The sequence below is a fragment of the Natrix helvetica genome, assembly GCF_964273705.1.
Source record: "Natrix helvetica genome assembly, chromosome: 7".
Taxonomy (NCBI): domain Eukaryota; kingdom Metazoa; phylum Chordata; class Lepidosauria; order Squamata; family Natricidae; genus Natrix; species Natrix helvetica.
This window is the reverse complement of record NC_138558.1, coordinates 27,339,486-27,359,675: the sequence shown is the minus strand read 5'-3', so window position 1 is coordinate 27,359,675 and position 20,190 is coordinate 27,339,486. Positions and strand designations below refer to the sequence as shown.

General features: G+C 37.6%; 1 protein-coding gene across 3 annotated transcripts in view; it reads left to right on the top strand.

Moving 5' to 3' along the window:
* The window catches only part of ARFIP1 (ARF interacting protein 1), a 42,800-nt gene extending 23,113 nt beyond the window's left edge, over positions 1-19,687 (top strand). For all 3 annotated transcript variants that reach the window (XM_081959622.1, XM_081959621.1, XM_081959623.1), the window contains 5 exons: positions 3,706-3,818; positions 6,334-6,555; positions 7,409-7,566; positions 8,084-8,258; positions 18,385-19,687. In XM_081959622.1, the coding sequence (XP_081815748.1) occupies positions 3,706-3,818; positions 6,334-6,555; positions 7,409-7,566; positions 8,084-8,258; positions 18,385-18,540 (824 nt within the window). In that variant the 3' untranslated portion in view covers positions 18,541-19,687. The remainder of the gene's footprint in view (positions 1-3,705; positions 3,819-6,333; positions 6,556-7,408; positions 7,567-8,083; positions 8,259-18,384) is intronic.
* Positions 19,688-20,190: the final 503 nt, after the last annotated feature.

Genomic DNA, 20,190 nt, shown 5'->3' with positions numbered 1-20,190 from the left:
GCAGAAATGATAGCTAGTTTTGCATTCAGAGCAACTTCTTCCAATTCAAACTGGTTGTTTGGTATTTGAAATGATTTGTACTTCTCTAAGTTTATAATATAGGTTCCAAGAAAGCTTTTCTGGATGTGCCCAAATGTCAACCACCAAAATATTCTGTATTGTAAGCACAGACTTGACTTTATTTGATTCATCACATTTGGAAAAGAATCTTCTAAGTTTTAAATAAATCTTTGAAATGGCAAAGCAATGGTGTAGTATAATCACATTGGTAGGTGTCAAGTTAAAATCAGGATGTGAGTATTACGGTTAGGTTATCTCTGTACATATATCATCTAAACCAGGGGTAGTCAACCTTTTTAGACCTACCGCCCACTTTTGTATCTATGTTAGTAGTAAAATTTTCTAACCGCCCACCAGTTTCACAGTAATGGTGATTTATAAAGTAGGGAAGTAACTTTACTTTATAAAATTTATAAAGCAGAGTTACAGCAAACCCCTACCGCCCACCATGAAAGCTGGAACGCCCACTAGTGGGCGGTAGGGACCAGGTTGACTACCACTGGTCTAAACAAACAAAAGGGCTTGCAAACTGCTACCAAGGTAACTTTGCTTCCTATGCCTGCTGGATTTAACATTATCCAGATGTCCCTGAATTAGAATCCTCCAGATGTTCTTGGCTTGTGTTTCTTAAAAGACCTTGTGGTTAGCCATTATAGTAAATAGTCAATACTGATTGGAATTATAATTCAAAATATCTAGGTATTATCAATTTGGGATGTGCTGTTTTAGATGAAATTCAGACACTCCCAAAATAGAGTATTAATTACACCAGCAGAGAAACCATCTGTGGCAATCTGGATTATCAGTGTTTTTTGTGTCTGTCATCATACCTAAACGTTTTTCAAAGCACCCAGTCTTTCTGATGAAATGAAAAAAGAGAAGCCACTGGATTCCCTTTAGATATTGATGATATTTTAGTCACCGGTTTTATGTGGATATTAAACAATACTGACAGGGGGCGCGATGACTGCGCAGTTCAAAACCCAAGCACCTCACAATGGGGTGAGCTCCCATTACTTGCTCCAGCTCCCGCCAACCTGGCAGTTGAGAAGCACACAATGCAAGTAGATAAATAGGTACCACTTTGGTGGGCAGGTAATCTTTCTGTGCACCTTGGTGTATAGCCACATGACCACAAAAAGTGTCTTCAGACAATACTGGTTCCCTCAGCTAAGAAATGGAGATGAGCACTGATCCGTAGAGTTGGACACGATTGGACAGGAGAAACCTTTACTTTTACCTTTTAAAAAATATTGAGGATTAAAATACACTATTTTGGAATCCACAATATACTGCCAAAAATAGAGCCATAATACCTTAATATTACATTGGAATCAGCCATTCAAATAGAAGCAAAGATACTGTTTCATAATATCAAAATCTCATTTCATATTTGAAGCTTTTTCTTAAATTTGTAATACCGAATTCTAAAATGAAGAAAACTTCCTCAACCTAAAGTTTGCTATCTTTATTTGTAGTAATATTCCAAACTTTACTTGTACTTTTTCATTGACTTCTATGTATAGCTGGATTACACTGCTATAATTTAATTTTTGAGGATGATGGAAAACAAATTAAAGGATATTAAGCCACAAAGAAGTATGAATCTGGTTTGGAAAACTCAATTATTCTGATATGTAATTGTGCTTCTAATGTTTTCTAATAGAATAAATCATAGATATTTTCCCTTTCATAACAATGTATTTGTAGCAGTCACTGGAGTCACTTTGGAACAGAAATGTCTCCAGCTTCTTGTGCTTTGAATGACTGATTCTCAATTACACCTGAAATAGATGAGCTTTAAAAAGAGGCCTTCCTTTTTTATCATTTAAGTGATAAATGTTTACTTAGAAAAATGTCAGAAGAGATAGCATCTGAGGAAGGAATTGTTTATCTACGACCCCCACCTAAAAACTAGTCCTTGGCATCAGTGGAACACTTGAGTGGATAAATGCACACAAACACTTAAGTGGGTAAATGTACATACCCTATGTGTGTGTTGGGAGGGAATAGGATTGCTGTATCCACTTGTAGGTTGGCTTTTGCTTCCTTGACAAAGGTGGGCACACCTGCCGTGCAACTCTCAGGATGAAAAAGGTTTCCTATCTATCTGTGTATGTCCTATACGTCTTAACAGAACATAAAAACACTAATGCAGAATAATTGAATCACCCACAAAAGTATGATATTTGATTTAAAGTAAAATCCAGGTTTCTGGCATGCATTCCAAAATGTTATATTTTGGTAACATTGGAACATTGGAAATGTTACATTTCCATTAATCATTTCTTCATACGTTGTTGGATTTATACATTATATTCAATCGTTAATATTGTTTTAACCATACATAGGCATAAACCATAATTGATGCATCACTGATCCCCTTGGGTTGATAGTCTAGACCAGGGGTGTCAAACTGATGGCCCATGGGCTGGATGTGTCACACGCAGGCCACGCCCAACCCAGTCCATGAAGGAAAAAAGTTGTGAAACATCACATGACAGCAATGTGACGCTGCAAGTTTGACACCCGTGATCTAGACCCAGACCCTACAAGGCTTTAAAGGAAATTGCCAACACCTTGAATTGCACCCGGAAGAAACTGGTATGTAGCCTGCAGAGCAGCAGTGTGACATGGGCCTGTCTGAGAACCCCAAGAAAGAACTTTCCATGCTGCTGCATTCTGTACCAGTTGTTGCTTCCCAATACTCTTCAAGGGTAGCCCTATCTAGAGCATAGTAGTCCAGGTCTTAGATGATTAGGGCTTGAGCGACTGAGCGCAGGAAGTCCCAATCCAGAAATGAATGCAACTGGCGTGCAACAGGAAGTTGCACCAAGACTCTTCTGACCATGACTGCCACCTGCTCTTTGAACAGGAGTTGAGAACCCAGGATTACCCCCAAGTTGGACACTGGGTTTTTTCAGGGTAGTGCAACCCCATCCAGAACTAAAGATGTTAAAGAGTCCCAGAACTCGGAGTTCCATGCTCTCAAATTTGTTCGGTCTTGCCAGAGTTTAGTTGAAGCTTGTTGACCCACATCAAGGCCCCCACAGCTTCCAGGCATTGTGAGAAGGCAGCACCAGCAGCAATTGGTCACTAAAGGTAGAGATGTAAAGTTGAGTATTATCTGCATATTGATGATACCTTAACCCTTGATAGCGAATAATCTCATCCAGTAGCTTCCTGGGGATGTTAAAAAGGAGTGGAGAGAGTACTGAGCCCTACAGAATGCCACAAAGGAGTGGCCATGCGCTGAATCTCCCAGTCCTTATCACAAAACTTAGCTTTTGATTCATGGCTGCTTTACATCTCTGGAAAGGAGTGGCCTGTTAGTAAAACATGAGCATGTGATGAAAATGGAAGGGATGATGTGCCTTTCTGTACATTTCTGGAAGAATTATTTATATTTAATATTTAATTGTCCCTTCATGCAAATAAAACATGAGAATCCGGCAGAATATTTTGCAGTTGTTTAAATCTAATTTACTGCTAGCTGTGATTTAAATGCAAGTAATGCTATTTTTCAGACTTTACCATAATCAAATTATTGTGCGATGCTAAAAAATAAAGTTGTCTTATCTTTCTTTAATACATTTAAAGAGCTCTAAATCAGCTTTGACTCACTTACCTGTGATTTCCAAATAGGCAATCCAAGAATGCAGCAGAAAAGTGGACCCGTTGTTCTAGCAGAGGAAATAAAGAATCCAGCTATGGAAAAACTGGAGCTTGTAAGAAAATGGAGTTTAAATACATACAAGGTTTGTATTAGTTTTGTTGCAGGAGCAAAGTGATTCGGGTATTTCACCTGCCATGAAATTTTGCATTTTCCAACTTGAAGGCTGATATGCAGTTAAAATAATAATCTTCTTCTGCTACAGTAATTTAATGGGAAGAAACCTCTTGCAGTAGTGGTATTTAGCAAGGAAAGCAATTTGTTTCCTATAGTTTATTTTTCTAAGGTTATTTTTAAGCCTGTGTCACTTTCCTTGGATTCAAATGAGACATTGAGATATTACAAAACACTATGTTACTGAGCAGCCCTAAATAAGTGGGTTAAAGCCAGACATGGGGTCATTCTAAATATTTACCTAACAATTCCTAAATAGCTGAAAGTTGTCTCATTGCTCATACTTGCTTGTGGCTGCCCTTTCATGGTATCTGGATGTTGCAGGAGCCTAGATGGGGCACTTTGGCTGAACCCTAATAAGATAAAGTGGTTGTGAATAAGTGGAGTCTTGGGATCTGGAAGTTTATCATTAGTTCTGGATGGGGTGGTACTACCACAAACAGACCCAGTGCGCAACTTGGGGGGTTCTTCTCGACTCACGACTCCTGCTTGAAGAACAGGTGGCAATCATGGCTAAGAGACTCTTTGCACAACTTCATTGGTGCACCAAGTACTACCTTTTCTTGATCACCCTTTAAGAATATTTGGAAGCTACAATTGGTCCAGAATGCAGCAGTGCACACAGTTTTGGAGGCCCGTACTGTAACATATGTAACACTACTGTTACATGAGCTGCACTGGCTGCCAATTTATTTTCATGGACCGTTCAAGGTCTTGGTTATTACCTTTAAAGCCTTTTATGGCATAGGTCCTGGATACCTGTGGAACTGTCTTTCCCCAATGAGATCAGCTCACCCCACTTGGGCTGGCAGAAAGGGCCTATTGCAGAGCTCATCCGCCAAGGAATTTCGGCTGGTGGGATCCAGAGAAGAGCCTTTTCTACCGTGGCTCCCACTCTTTGGAATATCTTCCCGCAGAATGTAAGATCCACCTTCTCTTTTTTAGCCTTCAGGAAATGACTTAAAACCTGACTATGCCAGGTGGCATGGACTCCTGAAGGAGAAGCTATTGGTTGGAGGTCATAAAATGGGGCAAAATTCATCTCACTTAGCAACAAAAAACGTTGGGCTCAATTGTCATCATAAATTGAGAATTGCCTGTATAGAGACAAGATTACAAAATGCAAGGCAAATTGTGTTTCTGTGTTAGTAATTTAGGGTGGAGAAATTTTTATGTTACCATGCACAAGGTTTCCAGTGAGGTTCTTTGTCATTACTTTAATGTGGAAGAATTAGTTCTTTATGATAACTATCCTACTCTTAACGTATGCATGTATCTACAATCAAAAATGGGTGAAAAGCATTTTATTTCTTCAGATTTTAGTCTTATCTAGCATAATTGTCATCTAAATTCTTAATGGAATGGAAATATTCCTCTCAACCTGGAAATACTCTGTCAGGTTAATAAGTTTTTCATTTTAGGAAGATAGAGTATAACCCGCAAGTGGTGTTTTTAGCAATAGTAATAGCACTTAGACTTATATACCGCTTCACAGTGCACAGCCCTCTCTAAGCGTTTTACAGAGTCAGCATATTTCCCCCAACAATCTGGGTCTTCATTTTACTGACCTCAGAAGGATGGAATGCTGAGTCAACTTTGAGCCAGTGAGAATCAAATTGCCAAATTTCGGGCAGCCGGCAGTCAGCAGAAGTAGCTTGCAGTGCTGCACTAAAACCACTGCGTCTCTGCAGCTAACCCCAATTTGTGTTTTATTTTTGTGTGTTTGGAGAGGTTATGATATCTATAGGTAGTCCTTGATTTATGACCATAATTTTGTAGAGGATAAACCTTTGAAAAGTTTAATACTGGGTGGTTGAGAAAGGATTTCTTTGAACAGAGGAAAGATTTCCCAGTAAATTACTCAGTTAATTAATTGTAATGCCCTCCTATTCCCAAATTGGGAGCCGATTTGAAAACAAGATTCAATAGTTCTTCCCAATGCATGACCAGTAATAGAGTGATTGAATGGTGCTATATATCCTATAGAAGTAAGTAATTCTTTTAACCAGTGCTTAGAACTACATATTTTGCTGTCAAATACAGTTGTCAGCTAGATACATTGAGTTTGAAATTGGGTATAGCGTATACTTCTCATATTTTAAATGTTCATATTTATGGCCTGCAACATATTATTTTAGTGACTTAGGAATTGTATGTGCATTCATTACTAGAAGATTTTATAAGTAACTTCTTCAGTTGAATTTCAGCACAGCTTTTTTTTTTCTTATATTAGATGAACTTACTCTTTAAAATAGTTAAACTTTAGGAAGGTATGTAGAGAATTTTTTAAAAAGCAAGTGCAATATTTTTAGAACAATTTTATAATAACTCTGTAACATGAATGATATTAATTTAAATAATTCACATAAACTGTATGGGTGAGAAACTGAAGAACTTAATTTAAGCTTCTGTCTCAAATTTTACAGTGTACTCGTCAAATAATCTCAGAGAAGCTGGGCCGGGGATCACGAACCGTAGATCTTGAGTTAGAAGCTCAAATTGAAATATTGAGGGAGAACAAAAAGAAGTATGAGAATGTCCTGAAACTGGCGCAAACTTTATCAACTCAACTTTTCCAGATGGTGCATACTCAAAGACAGCTTGGAGAGGCCTTTGCAGACTTAAGTTTGAAATCATTAGAACTCCATGTAAGATTTCATTTGTATTAATTATCTTCATCCTCTACTGAAATGCCTACATTTCTGTTTAATCCAACTGATAAAAAGACATTGGGTCCATTAACTGGTAAGGTAAAGGTTCCCCTGGCACATATGTGCTAGCCGTTCCCGACTCTAGGGGATAATGCTCATCTCCATTTCAAAGCTGAAGAGACACCACCGTCCGAAGACGTCTCTGTGGTCATGTGGCCGGCATGAGTAAACGGCGAAGGCAGATCGAACACTGTTACCTTACCACCAAAGGTGGTCCCTATTTTTCTACTTGCATTTTTACATGCTTTCGAACTGCTAGGTTGGCAGAATCTGGGACAAGTAACGGGAGCTCACTCCTCTAAGTGGCGCTAGGGATTCAAACCGCTGAACTGCCGACCTGCTGATTGACAAGTTCAGCGTCTTAGCCACTGAGCCACCACATCCCTATAACTGGTAGCTTAATGGAAAAAAATCCAATAATGCCTGCCTTCCACATTGCGTACCAATACAAATTAATACTGCTAATTAATTCGCACAAAATGTTCTAGGATTGGAGATGGTTATTTTGAGACAGTGACTTCACTGTTTTGTAAACGTATTCTGTATTTCATTAATTTTATACCCAGAAAAAAAGCAATCTATTCATGCTCTATTGAAATCAAGAAGCATGTGCTATGCTCCTGGGAGTACCAGGAGAATGAAAAACAGTTGCAATGAGGCAGATATATTGCAGATCAGTAAGCTTACTGGGCTGCTTTCATAGTGAGGATTAAAGTATCTTGAGTACTGTTATAATGCCAGTACAATTTAATAAAGAAGAATTAAGTGTTCCCAAATTATATATTAACAGGAAGAATTTGGATACAATGCAGACACACAGAAGCTACTTGCTAAAAATGGTGAAACACTGCTTGGCGCAATTAATTTTTTTATCGCTAGTGTGAACACTTTGGTAAATAAAACTATTGAGGATACTCTACTGACGGTGAAGCAGTATGAAACTGCCAGGTAATGGCTTATATATTAGTATTTATATTAATTTAAGTAGTTATTTATTGAACATTGAATTTACTTCTTAATAAAGCATTCCTTTTAAAATCAATAAAACTTTCGTAATTTGTGAACAATACAGGTATAGCTGATTTTTGAAGTTTCCATTTTATTCATTTGTTGGCTGTTTCAATCACTGTGTTTGTAGAGACCTTACACAACAGGATCAAAGCATAAAATAAAATAAAAATAATAAAACATTGAACAGGAGTGTACGTTGCAACAGAGAATAGTTTTTGGTCACTACAAAGTTTTGTAACTGATACAAAATTAAGTTTGATTTTTACTAGATTTATGTTCTCCGCAACAAAACCTCAAAATAAGATACATAACTTTCGATTGTTTTTCCTAATAATCATTTAGAACTTGAGTCTACCCAGTTCTAGCCCAGCACCATAACCACTGTTCTATATTAGCGCTCTAATTAAATTTTGCAGTTCAGTGAATATTTGCATGTTAATTCTTTTATTCTCAGGATTGAATATGATGCTTACCGTACAGATCTAGAAGAACTGAATCTTGGTCCCCGTGATGCTAATACTTTGCCAAAGATAGAGCAATCACAACAACTATTTCAAATGCATAAAGAGAAATATGACAAAATGCGCAATGATGTATCAATTAAATTGAAATTTTTGGAGGAAAATAAGGTAAGGAACTGTTTTAAATTTCTGTCAGAAATCAGTTAATTTTCACTGTTTAAATATGAATAATATAGGAAATTCAACCTTAGCCCTTGAGTTCACTGGGTCCATTTCTGCTTCAAATAAGTTCAACCTGCTGTGTATAAATATTACTAAGTAGTTGATTGATTGATTGATTACCTGCCATCAAGCCATGTTATACTCCTAAAGACTACACAGGCTGTTCCATTTCTGTGATATGCTACCAGTCAGTCATGCAATTCTTCAGATATTAATGTGAATTATTTTTGCCTTCCCAATAAATGTGCACAAGCTACGCACAAATAATGTCAAGAATCCTTGGGAATTATTAACACTATTATTTGAGCCTAATGTGTATTTTCAGAGTTTATGTTTTATTAAGTGCAAATTTCATCTCCATATTTCCAGGTATCTGTAATTCTTCATAGCGGGCATGAAAGAAATGAAAACAGGCAGTTCTTGACCTATGACTAGTCAATAAGTGACTATTCCAAGTTATGATGTCACTGTTTTTTTTTAACCAGTCTTCACAGTTTCCCGCCACCTCAGCATCGGTCACATGATTGTGATCTGGCAATCCATTTGTACTTCCGACTAGTTGCTAGGCATCATGCAATCACACGATTGCTATTTGCAGTCTTTTCTGCCAACTACCCCAGAAAGTCAATCGGGAAGTTGGCAAGGAACGTAAGTCTCTCCTCCCACATACCCTCCCCCAGCCCCATTGCCCTGGGTTCCAACACCTCATGCACTCCATGCATGTCCCAACCCATGCAGCCCCTCTCATGCACCCTCCCTGACCCAGAGAACATTTCTTGAATCGCCCATGTGCAATCTTCTGACCCACATGATGCCTCTCATGTACCCACTCACATCTTTGCACCCCTTTCCCACGTCATCCCTCTTGTTTACCCTCACCCCCTCATTCTCTCCCTACTTATCTCTGTGCTCTTGGGACTTGCAACCTCGTGCCAGTTTTCCCACTGGTTTTGTTGTGGGAAGCCAGCCAAAGGTTGCCTTGCCTAATGATCATAGGATTCAGTCAACGCTACCTTCCAAGACTGCAGGGAATTGCCGTCACTAAAAGTTATGAGCATGCTTTATGACTGCATTCCTTAGAGATGAAAATCAAGGTCCCAATTGCCGTCGTCTGTCAAGGACAACTTGTATTCTCAAACGTTGAATTCCCACATTTGGTAGAAATAGTTTTCTAGTGAAGCAAGGAGTGCCAGTTTAGAAGTTTTGGTATGCGCTTATAGCTAAGTGTAGTCCTGTGAGGTTTGGGCAAAATCCTCAAAGGGTCTGATATCATAAGAGTTTTTAGTGCCAAAGTTTATTTATTTCTATACAGAAGTCTTCAGTGAATTGATGGCCTCAAGACATGTAGAACTACAATTTACACTGTTACTTAAGATCGCTGATGTGGAACTCATTTCTACATATTTCTCTGATGAATAAAGGAGCAGACAGCAAAGGGGGGGAGGAATTCTATCCTAATTTTCTCTATGATATGCTTGATTTTAATTAGTTTCAGAAGGAGCAATTCTTTTTGTAAATCCCTATTTCTAGTCTAAAATAATTATAGATTCCTCTTTTGATATGTAAGGTTGATGATTCCTATGTTAAAGGAAATTATAGGTTTTATTAGAACTTATAATTGTAACTGAAAAGAAGTTCCTAACTGCTGAACGATAGTGGATTATTTTACTGTTCTATGGATCATAAAACTTTTCATTCAAATAAATTTCTTGGATTTAATGGAACCTCTAGAATGATCAGCTCTTCCCAACCCCAAGGAACAATGTGTTTTTTGCAGTCTCATCATGGTGAATTATAGCTACAGGTACTCTGTACATGAATGGAAAATATTTCAATTAATTTTGTTCCATAGTTTTGAATAATCAGTTGACAGATTTGTGGACATTTTTGCATATTGTTAAATGGAGCAATCAATTTGTTCTTGGTTCTGCTTATGAGTTTTTTCCCTCAAAATCAAGATTTAAAAACTCAAGATCTCTATGGAAATAGGGAAAGCCTGTTTTTCTTACCTTATGCTTGCCTCAAGAGATTTTCTTTCTTCAAACAAGCAAAAAAGTCACGTATGTCCTGTTTTGCCTGAAAATCTACAGGAAATGTTATTTATGTGTTAAGCTTTGGTGATGCAGAAAAGGAAGTCTATCTAAATTCACACCTTTCTCAAATGTCTTGCTTTGACTTATAGTAAGTGCTCATTAGCAGCCAATGTGTATATTATACTTTACTACTAGAACCTTGATTGACCTGTTGAAGGCATTTTATCAGTATTTTCTTCACAATCAAAAAGGAGCTTGTCAAGGCTACATAAACAGAGAGATAGAATCAAGATCACGTGAAGTGTTAATACCACTTTATAATGCCTTGGTAAGGCCACACTTGGAATACTGCATTCAGTTTTGGTCGCTACGATGTAGAAAAGATGCGGAGACTCTAGAAAGAGTGCAGAGAAGAGCAACAATGATTAGGGGACTGGAGGCTAAAACATATGAAGAATGGTTGCAGGGAACTGGGTATGTCTAGTTTAATGAAAAGAAGGACTAGGGGAGACATGATAGCAGTGTTCCAATATATCAGGGGTTGCCACAAAGAAGAGGGAGTCAAACTGTTCTCCAAGGCACCTGAGGGCAGAACAAGAAGCAATGGGTTGAAACTGATCAAGGAAAGAAGCAACTTAGAACTGAGGAGAAATTTCCGGACAGTTAGAACAATTAATCAGTGGAGCAGCTTGCCTCCAGAAGTTGTGAATGCCCCAATACTGGAAGTCTTTAAGAAGATGTTGGATATCCGTTTGTCTGAAACGGTATAGGGTTTCCTGCCTAGGCAGGGGATTGGACTAGAAGACATCCAAGGTCCCTTCCAACTCTACTATTGTATTGTATTGTAACTGCATTGTGTTGGTCATCTCAATGAAACTCATAAGTAGGTTACTATTAATTGGGTAAGGCTAGATGCAATATATATTTATGTTTTCTCCCTTATACTTATTTTTCCCAGGCCTGAATATTAAGTCTTGTGCTGAAGGAGGTCATTAGTGCCAACCCAGCTGGTTTATGCTGTAGACATAAAAAGTGAGGGCAAGGGGATTCATAGGGTTATTTCCATGCCCAGATCTGTACTTCATTTCATTTCATTATTATGTTATCTTATATTAATTATCCTACGGTATGGGTAAATTCTTGACAACTATTAACATAAATTAATGAAGAATGTTTTAGAATAGTCTACCTTCTAGTGTTGGTAGCCTAGTATATTCATCAACCTTAGAAAATTAAAAAAAATTGACTCAACAATTCAATGCCAAATTTGAGGGTGTTGATTATACATCTTGGGCTATGTATGTACCAAATTTCATTTTCCTTGGTTCAAGTTTCTTACGCATGTTTTTGAGAGCACTTTGGGAGAAATTATATAAATTGTATAATTGTATAAATTGTATAATTTAATGAATAATGATATAACATAGATTATATAAATATCCAGCTTTTAGATATTGATAGGCATCACAAACCACTTAGACAAGTTCACAACAGATCCAATCCAGCTTAGCCCTAACAGCAAACATTTTAATACCCACTGTGTTTATTCAAAATGTTTTCCATACTTTCTCCTTCCTACCCTATATGACAAACTACGTGGCCCTCTTTATTGGACAAGTTAAGTTGTCTCTATTTGTTTCCACAGCTGTCAAATTTGCTCCAAAGCTATTGTCTGCTGTCAGAAATACAAAATGTGCACATATTACAATAATTGCTATATTCCTCAAAGGGGTAATGTGACCCAGTAAGTAACTACAAATATTAATGCTTTATCTTTGAAAGTATCTATAAAAAGGTGGCAATACTATCATGTAGTGTGTGTAAAAATAACTAAAATATTCCACCTGTTAGCTCACTTCCAGTTCCAGGGTGCACATATTTGTGTAATTGCAGTGCCCAATAGCTCTCTTAGGGTGCGTTGCCAGTCCTGTGATTGGGATACCGCTATCAGCTGCAGCATATTGTTTCCTGTGCCTTGTTTGTTCAGGAATGCCTGTTGAGTGACTGCTGTCAAGAGAATGCTGAATGAGCAGGGATAAAACTTAAGTTGGGCCCTGAAAGCCTTTCTAATCAAGCAATTGTATTATGAATCCAGAACCAGCTATATGGGGGGGGAGGGGGAGAGAGAGTCTGAGAGTCTGTATGTATGTTGAATCCATGTTTTAAGTATTGCTGGAAAAGGGATAGGTCCTCCGGGATTGAGTGGAAAAGCAGGAGCAAAATCAGTACAAGGTTGCTTCTAATTCTTCATCTGGAAGAGTGTGAAGTAGAGGAGAGAGTGGAGGGAAGAAGAGAGGGATAGGAGGGGGGAGAGGAGGAGAGAAAGGAGGAGTGGAAAGGGGAGAGAGGAGAAGGAGAGAGGAAGGGGAAGTAGAGAAGAGAAGGATGACGGGGAAGAAAGGAGTTAGGGAGGGGGAGGAGAGAGGGAGAAGAAAGTGATGGATAGGGTACAAATAGGGTGTATGGAGAGCAGAAGAGCCAATAATTGATTTTGGGAGTTGATGGCAAGACAAATTGATGTAAACATTTAATAATACAATACGATGTTGGCTGGGTAATAGTATACATGTGATCATATGTTATGAAAACGGAAAAAAAACCTTTATATATAATTCTTCATCTGGTTGGAATGGAATCTAATACTTTCTGCAAGCGAATTATTCACCTTGGTATCATTTTGGTACCTTTAACAGTTTCTGAATCATGATTAGAAAATTGGATCTTTAGGAGGCAGAAGTTCTTTCAGAAAACCCAGTAGATTTGCAAAAGCTGTAACTCCCCATAACACTGTGCATACTGCTATTCCATGAACTTGCATATGTCTAAAAAAGACTAGATAAGGATACTTTGCCATATATTGAGAAAGCACTTAACTATTGCATGTATTAACTTTTTAAGATAGTTATCATTTGGAAAAGGGTTGTTGATGCATGATATACAGGATTGTCCTGAATGTCCAGAATCTACTTCTCAAACTGAGTTTTATAGTTATACATTTCTTGTAGTTTTAAATGAGAAAGATTAATGGATGCAGTAGGAATCTTGCCTATGAACAAGATGAAAATATAAGTCTTCAGCAGAAGAAAACATTTTTTTTTACATTGTGAAGTCATAAAAGATGAAATTATGCTGTGAAAATTCCGATTTGAATTTTGGAAGAAAAGGGATTGCATATAAAAAAGAAGAACCAACCTGACGGGGGGGGGGGGGGAGAATTAAACAAAAATATTTCCACTAAATGGTACCTTATAATAGCTAAATAAGATTTTTAATAGTAATATTCAAGTTTGTTCTCATGCATTTGTATGTATATGTATACACGCGCACACACACATACACACACGGACAATCTTTTGAGTTACTAGGTAGTACAGCGTAAGAGGAACTTTATGAGCGTATCAAGAACTTGAAACAGCTAAAAAGAATAGGAAACTTTCATTTGATGCCATGAAAATTATTTTAGCTGTAATGGAAGTAAAAGATTAAAATGTTGGAACAGTTGAATTGATTCAATTTTTTGCTGTGCTATCATTGTATGTCCTGTTTGTCTAGATTGTTAATAGTACCGTTCGTCTTTCATCACCAGTTAGCCAATATTATGGAGGCACAAGTTGTTTAACTGCCTGGAATGTAACTCTATAAAGTCACTACAAGCTATTTGTGTCTTTTTTCCCCCTGGTATTTTATCGGTATATGGAAGTATTGCCAGAACTATTATGGGATGTGCCTTAATTGCATGACACATTATAACTGCATACATATGTCTAATTCATAAAACTGGATTTTAAAATCCTGTTCGGTCAGTAAAACATAGTGATGTCTAGGTTTGCTGTCTGATTGTTGTAATTGCAAATTGCTTTTAAGTATGGCCATCCCACGTACTTCACACACAAATCTGCTTTCCCAGTTGCTAGATACAAGCATGTAATAGATGCAGACTAGCAACAATTGTGGAAGAAGTAGGTAGTTATGGAGTATAAACAATTTTTTTATTTATTTGATTTATGAACACTTCACTTCAAGACCTTTTTCCACACTTAGTCTTAGTGTGATGTGTTGCAACATTTCTGTTCTGGTTTATACAGTTGGAAAGTATGCTTATTAAAATCTTGTAACCTAAACTATTGAAAGCTTTGGGATGGGTAGTTACTGTGAAACTGTTAAATTTAAATTGTTAAGAGTGAAATTGAAATTTCACTGATCATGACATTGGATGGGGATGATAAGCGAAAGAACAATCTCCAGCTTATCCTTCAGAATAGGGAACCCTGAAACATTCCGGTAGAATGTCCTGAAAAACTATTTTTTGTTTCAAACTCCGCTCAAATTACTGTTTTTAAGGTTTCAAACAAAGACTGCAAAGTACTCAACGATCCAGGGCTGTGTGGAGAGTGGGTTTTTAAAAAGTTCAACTGAAGAATTGAAAGGATTTTTCTATGGGGTTTGATCTTAGACTTGAAAATGGAGATTGGAGACAATGGGAATGTTACTCATGTGAGGAAGTTGGCAGGGTGTCTGGATTGAACCAGATTGGCCTGACATGAAGATTTCCCTTGAGTTATGCTAGCAGGGTGGAGACTTGCAATCAAGCATTTTCAGGTACTTGCATTTCTCTGGGAAATTCCTTTCAGTCTGATTTATTAGAGGATGCACGTACTCTCCCTTGGCTTAATCAACTATGAGAAAGATAACAATAACAATTACGGGCTCTTGTTCTTCAGGGTTATATATGCTTCCTTTTTTCCCCAATATCTTATTTTCAATAAGACACAAAAGAATTTTTTTGAGCCAAGATGTAATGGGTAATGATAATGTGACAAATACCAAAATATGCATGAATGGAGGATCAGCATAAACATCTAATTCACGGTCTGGCTCTAAATAGGACAGATCAAATACATGTAGGACAGCGGTATCATGTCTTTAATGGTTATTTTTTTTAATAATAATATGTGCGTGGAAATGACAGTATAAGGTTGGTTAAGTCTGGAAATAGGCTCATATTTTGATGACTTGATTATGGGCGAGAAAGCTGACCTGCCATGTATTACTGAAACCTGGCTGTGCCCAAGTGAAACAGTCCCTTCTCTAATATGTGCCCAGTTGGGGTTCAGATGTGAGATTAGTCAGGACCACACAATAGGGATCCTTGTGGATTGTATTCCATTAGTCGTAGGTGGTGCTCATCTCCATTTCTTAGCCATTAAACCAGCTCTGCCTAAAGATGTTTCTGCAATCATGTGGTGCAGTCACACTACAGTGCAAAGAACGCGACGAAACATGGAGCCCTGTTGCCTTCTCACTGAAGTGGTACCTATTTATCTATTTGCATTTACATGCTTTAGAACTGCTAGGTTGGCAGGAGGTGAGGCAAATGACAGGAGCTCACTCCATCATGCAGGGATAGGGCTCAAAGTGCCAGAGTATAGACCAGGGGTGCTTAAATCTGGCCAGTGGAACCAGCCTGGAAATAGCAAAGGACCAGCCCATGGTGCCTCTGCCGGCCAAAACAGGGTGTGGGGTGCCCGCCCGCACCACCTCTCACCCCATTTTCAGTCTGGATGGCCTCTTTCAGCACTCTGCCAGCCAAAATGGGGAGCGGGGGGCTGCATATGGCTTCCCATGCCCTGTTTTGGCCAGCAGAGTGCTGCAAGAGACTGTCCAGACCAAAAACGGGGCATGGGGTACATGCGCCCCCCCATGCCCTGTTTTGGCTGGCAGGGTCCATCCTGTCTCCACCACTACCATCACCACCATCCAGCCGCTCACAGAGAACTACAATGCTGATCCAGTCCTCAAAGAAATCCAGTTCGGCACCCCTTCTCCAGCATCTTTTAAGCCACTGAATTTGCTAGATGCAAGATCCTATTTGTTAAGTTGACTCTGGGGATTAGTAGGATTGTTGCTATGGTATGTACCCTTTTGCTGCATAGTATTCTCCCTATCTGAGCTCTTTGACTCTGTGGCTGGGTTGGCAGTGGGGTTTCCTAGGCTTATGTCTTGTCTTGTTACTTGAGGGGCCATCTCTCCCCAATTATTTCTACCCATTCAATCCAATCAGGCAAGATAAGCATGCTTGGGGTCCCATTGGCTAAAGATTGCCAATTGTCAGAGCCTAGATGTGCCTTTTCTGCTGTAGCAGCCACCTTAGGGAACATCTGGAGTTGGCCCTGACCATGCAGATTTTTTGTAAGGCCCCGAAGACCTGGTTCTGGGACCCAGTTTTTAGTTATGTGAGTTATTTGGGCTGATCTTGATCAACTGCTGTGTACTTTAACTTTTGAAACATATACAATTGTTTGTATTTTATTTTAATTTTGCTATCTGCCCAGAGTCAGTTGTTAAAATGAGCAGCCCTGAAGAAAGAGGTTGTAGTTTGGAAAACATTCAGTGTTTAGTACATCTGCAAAATATTAAAAGTTAAGTATTTTTCTTCTACATCACAAAAGTAGACAGACAGTTACAAAAGGAAACTATCAAGAGGATGAAGAATTATACCCCTAACCAATTTAAAGATAATTAGGATAGCAAATATATTCATTTTACAAAGATTTTTGTAACTTATTATCCTTTTTGTCCTTTTTAGTAAATCTGGTTAATTAGACACTAGAGAATCTAGCTTGTTTATTATTCAATGTTACAACATATATTAGGTAAAAAGCTACACCATCAAAAAAATAACCCAATAATAACTTAACATACGATCCTATCCAATGACTAGCCAAGAGCCTAACTAGCAAGCTTCATGATACTTGTTGGGTGTAATATCTAGATCTCCTTAGTGTTACTCAAATATTCAATTTACAGGTAGTCCTCGACTTACAACCACAATTGACCCCAACATTTCTGTCATTAAATGAAACATTAGTTAAGTGAGTTTTGCCTCATTTTATGACTTTTCTTGCCATAATTGTTAAGTAAATCCCTAAATTGTTAAGTTAGTAACACAGTTGTTAAGGGAATCTGGCTTCCCCATTGGCTTCGCTTGTCAGAAGGTCACAGAAGATGATCACATGATGCAAGGACGCTGCAACCGTCATAAATATGAGTCAGTTCCCAAGCATCTGAATTTTTGATGATGTGACCATGGGAATGCTGCAGTGGTCCTAAGTGTGAAAAATGGTCCTATCACTTTTGTCAATCACTAAATGAACTGTTGTAAGTTGAAGGCTACCTGTGCACATTATAGTAGCTATCACTATTATAGACACTACTTCGTGTATAGATTATTGATCTACTTTGTTCCTACTATACATATTTTTGTATTTCATTTCTTTGGCTGAATTAAAACTTTATCAAATGATAATAGCGATATGTTGAAGTAATTGGTACATTAAATTCATTATTTGCAAATTATCCTTATATATCTCTATCCAACTGATAAGCTTGCACAATATTTTCCTTAATTGATTGATGGCTGTTAACAATCAAATGCAATAATAAAATACAGTAATGTCCTTATCAGAAAACAAAATAGACAAACAGATGCAACTGATGAAAGCAGACACCTGATCAGCGTATCCGTTGGATAAAATAATCAAACAATCTTTTTGACGTGTTGATGAACAACCGTAACTCTTAGAGCAACGAGTAAACAAAACAATGGGGCGTATTTGTGTGTGGTGATAAGATATAACATGGATGACTACAAATAAGCAAGATTGCACACATAGCCCTCCAAATTAGCTATGATTTATGTCATGCATAGTTCATTCAGTGCACCCACTCACAGGAAGAGCCTGTGGCAGGGTTCGGCTCATCTGTCATCAAGCCAAATTATGCTTAGCGGGTCATGTGAGTATAGTCAGTTAAGCGCAGCTATGCAGGTAAGGTTATATTTATCATACACAGCCTCTTCATTTAATTTGGCTGTCGGTATTAATGGTAGTTGATATTTGCTTCAGGTTTTTTTGCTTTGCTTTTAATCTGATCGTTTCACTGTAGAGAAAATTTGTAAAAAATAAACATTATTCCTTGGGTGTCCTCTTTCAATAGTCTGTACATATATTTTCATTTTCAATTTTGATTTTTCTCCACAGGTTAAGGTGCTGCACAATCAACTTGTTCTGTTCCACAATGCCATTGCAGCCTATTTTTCAGGAAATCAAAAGCAGCTTGAACAGACCCTTAAACTATTCCATATCAAATTGAAAATACCTGGAGTGGATGCTCCTTCTTGGCTCGAAGATCAGTAATCAGTAACAGAGATCCATTGTTTCAGCCCAGGATCTTCTATATCCTGGAAGAATCAAGAAGCTTTTCTATAAGAAGGACTGTTTGTAGTTATACTTGCACAAGCAGCTTTAATTCCTCCCCCTCTCCAATAATGAATACTACAATAATTTGGCCGGGTGGATGGGTGTAGCCAAATTAACGTCATTTCAGAATCAAAATGTTTTGTATTGAAGGGTGAATGGTTTTCTGTAGTAGGGAAGTATAGATTTGCACTGGCATAAATATTTGTGATCTTTGGTAACCGTGGCAAGAAGGTGAGAAATTTTCCAAAAGAGATGCTCATGATTTATATCTGATATTTTATATAAATGTATTAAACCTCTACAGATTCTTTTTCATGTAACTGTATTCAAAAACTATTTTTTTAAAAAAAACATTAAGACCTTTGAACAGCTTCATTCACAAAATCGGTGACTCACTGACAATATGGAATTGCAAAAAATAGACCATTTTTACACCTAGATCTTTCTATTATATGATTAGAAAACACTAGCGGTTGAGTTTCCATTTTGAGCTGAATCCATTTTTTACCATTATAAAGGAACCACTTAAGAAAGGAGTCTTAGTTGTACTACTTCAACGTTTAACTTTCTATGAAATCATACCTTGTCTTAAATTCCAAAGTGCCTTTTGAAACACTCTTTCTACTCTTCTATACAAAATATAACATCTTTACAAAACCCTTTCTAGATTTATGGTTTTTTTTTAAAGAGACTAAGGCCAGTCTAGTTTGTGTTCTTCTGTTTGACTCGTAGACCATGTCACTTGACAGGGACATGGTCGGTTTTCGAATCAGTAGTTGTTGCAAGTACAAGTTTGTTACTTTATCATAGCTATTCAAAATTTATTGTTTTGGAGCATCATTGTTTGCACACTTTCTACTGCTTTTTCTGTTTATACAAATGAAGTACTTAAAATAACTTATCTCAGCTAAATGAATTGTATAATTATGTATTATATGTTGAAACAAATTAAGTTGCTTTTTAAATGGTTTCGTTTCAATCTTAAAAGTAAAATGTTTATCGAGTATTAAATCATTCCTCGTTGCATTCTTGTCCATTATGTTTTTTTGCCAGGTTATTTCTTGAAGTAAAATTGGTTGCTGTTTCCCAGAGTGCGGCTCATTATTAGCACTTATTCACACCAAGAGAAATTAGCACAATACATATATACACTATATTGCCAAAAGTATTCGCTCACAACTGAGTCTGATTATGTGGATGGGTGAGCGAATACTTTTGGCAATATAGTCTACCTAGAAGTAAAGTCTATAGGGCAAGGCTGTCAAACTCTCGTCCCACAGGCCAGATGCGTCACACGCCCATGACCGGTTTAGCGAATGGGGGAAAAGTCACGAAACGCCATGTAATGATGCCATGACAACGCGAGTTTGACAAACACACACCCGATCTGGGGTCTTGCCTAAAACAAAAAAGAAATACTTTGTAGTTTGTTTCTTGTAACTAGAGATTAAATGCTTTGATTTTTATTAACACTGAAGAATAAGGTATCTTATATTGTTTCTGTGATCCTTTTAACTATAATAAAAGAAGCAAACTTCACCTCACTTATTCTCCAAGTGTAAAGCATACTCGAACATATCTATCAAT